This window comes from Octopus bimaculoides, chromosome 6 (genome assembly GCF_001194135.2).
Source record: "Octopus bimaculoides isolate UCB-OBI-ISO-001 chromosome 6, ASM119413v2, whole genome shotgun sequence".
Taxonomy (NCBI): Eukaryota; Metazoa; Mollusca; class Cephalopoda; order Octopoda; family Octopodidae; genus Octopus; species Octopus bimaculoides.
The window spans coordinates 22,894,083-22,895,516 of record NC_068986.1 but is presented as its reverse complement, the minus strand read 5'-3'; the positions used below and the strand labels follow the sequence as shown (position 1 = coordinate 22,895,516).

General features: G+C 34.9%; 1 protein-coding gene across 1 annotated transcript in view; it reads right to left on the bottom strand.

Annotated features, from left to right (window-relative positions):
- Positions 1 to 1,434, bottom strand: part of LOC106868319 (kielin/chordin-like protein) — a 19,887-nt gene that overhangs the window by 4,768 nt on the left and 13,685 nt on the right. Inside the window, exon 2 of the mRNA XM_014913512.2 lies at positions 470 to 616. Coding sequence (XP_014768998.2) covers positions 470 to 616 — 147 coding nt within the window. The remainder of the gene's footprint in view (positions 1 to 469; positions 617 to 1,434) is intronic.

Genomic DNA, 1,434 nt, shown 5'->3' with positions numbered 1-1,434 from the left:
GTAGACCTCGGCAGAATTTGTGCTCAGAACACCAAGACGAACGAAATGCCACTAAGCATTTTATCCAGCATGCTGGCGATTGTGGGAGTTCGAAGTCTTGATGATAATGATAATAATAATAATGGTTTCAAGTTTTGGTACAAGGCTAGCAGTTTTGGGGTGAGGCTATAAGTCGATTACATCGAATCCAGTGCTCGACTGGTCCTTATTTTATCGACCCCGAAAGGATGAAAGGCAAAGTCGACCTCAGCAGAATTTGAACTCAGAACGTAAAGACAGACGAAATGCTGCGAACCATTTTGTCTAGCGTATTAACAATTCTGGCTGCTCGCCGCTTTGATAATGATAGTAATAATAATAATAAAAATAATAATAATAATAATAATAATAATAATTTCCAACAGTTTGATCTCTTGTGCGTATATGAAATAATAATAAGTTTTCTGATGATAAAAACGCCATAACTTACCATTTATGCAACCTTCAAGAATGTCACAAGACATTTCACCATTTGTACAGGTACAGAGGGTACATTTGTCTTGTTGCCACGTGTCACCATCTTTATAAAAACGTCCGCTAAAGTAACAGCTTGATGTTTCAAGTTTACCGGTCACTTCTGAAATAAAGAACAAAGATAACTTTACGTTAGTCAGGAATACTGATAAATTTGTTACTAGCACAAAGAATTCTTATTTTAAAGGTAGAAAACATGATTTCACATGGTTCGACTGGGAATCGAAACCAGCTCGTTTCTCAGAAAACTTACTCTTCCATAAATTTGTCCGTATCACAAAAGGTAGTGTGTTACTTTTGACAAAGCAGAAAAGATTCTAATTTACGGAAGATATCGACATTCAAGTTTTTTTCCTTGAGACATTAAGGACGTAATTAAGACGCACATGAATCAAACGAGAATTGAAACCCAGTCGCAGGAGTTTGTCCCTTGCAATCAGCGTTCATTACAAAAATATATTAGTCGCTTTCTAACGCAGGACGCATGCGATTATTGCGAAGGAGAATAGTGTTAAATTTTACATTCAACAATATCGTGCGTTTAAAATTTGAAGTCAATCTTAGCGAAATCTGAATGCAGTACAATGGAGTTCTATTGAAATAGGTTCCCTAAGGTGAATAAATACAAAAATAGGGATTGTTGGAAATTTTTTTTAATGCCCGAATATTTGGATCTAGTTCAAAACGGGGGCACCAGTTTTCATTTATGTTTTATGTAGTGTTTTTGGTACCGAAAGACTTTCAAACTTCGTATACTTATCTATTTTGTGTTATAGAACAGAAAAAAATTTTTGTATTCGAATTAATTTCATGTAAAAAATTGTCTTATTTCGATAATTTCAACCAATCACTGACAAGTATTCAGCTGTTTACAGTTACTCCTTTGGCAGTTTAAGCGGTGTAAAGCGTATTTAATCTCCA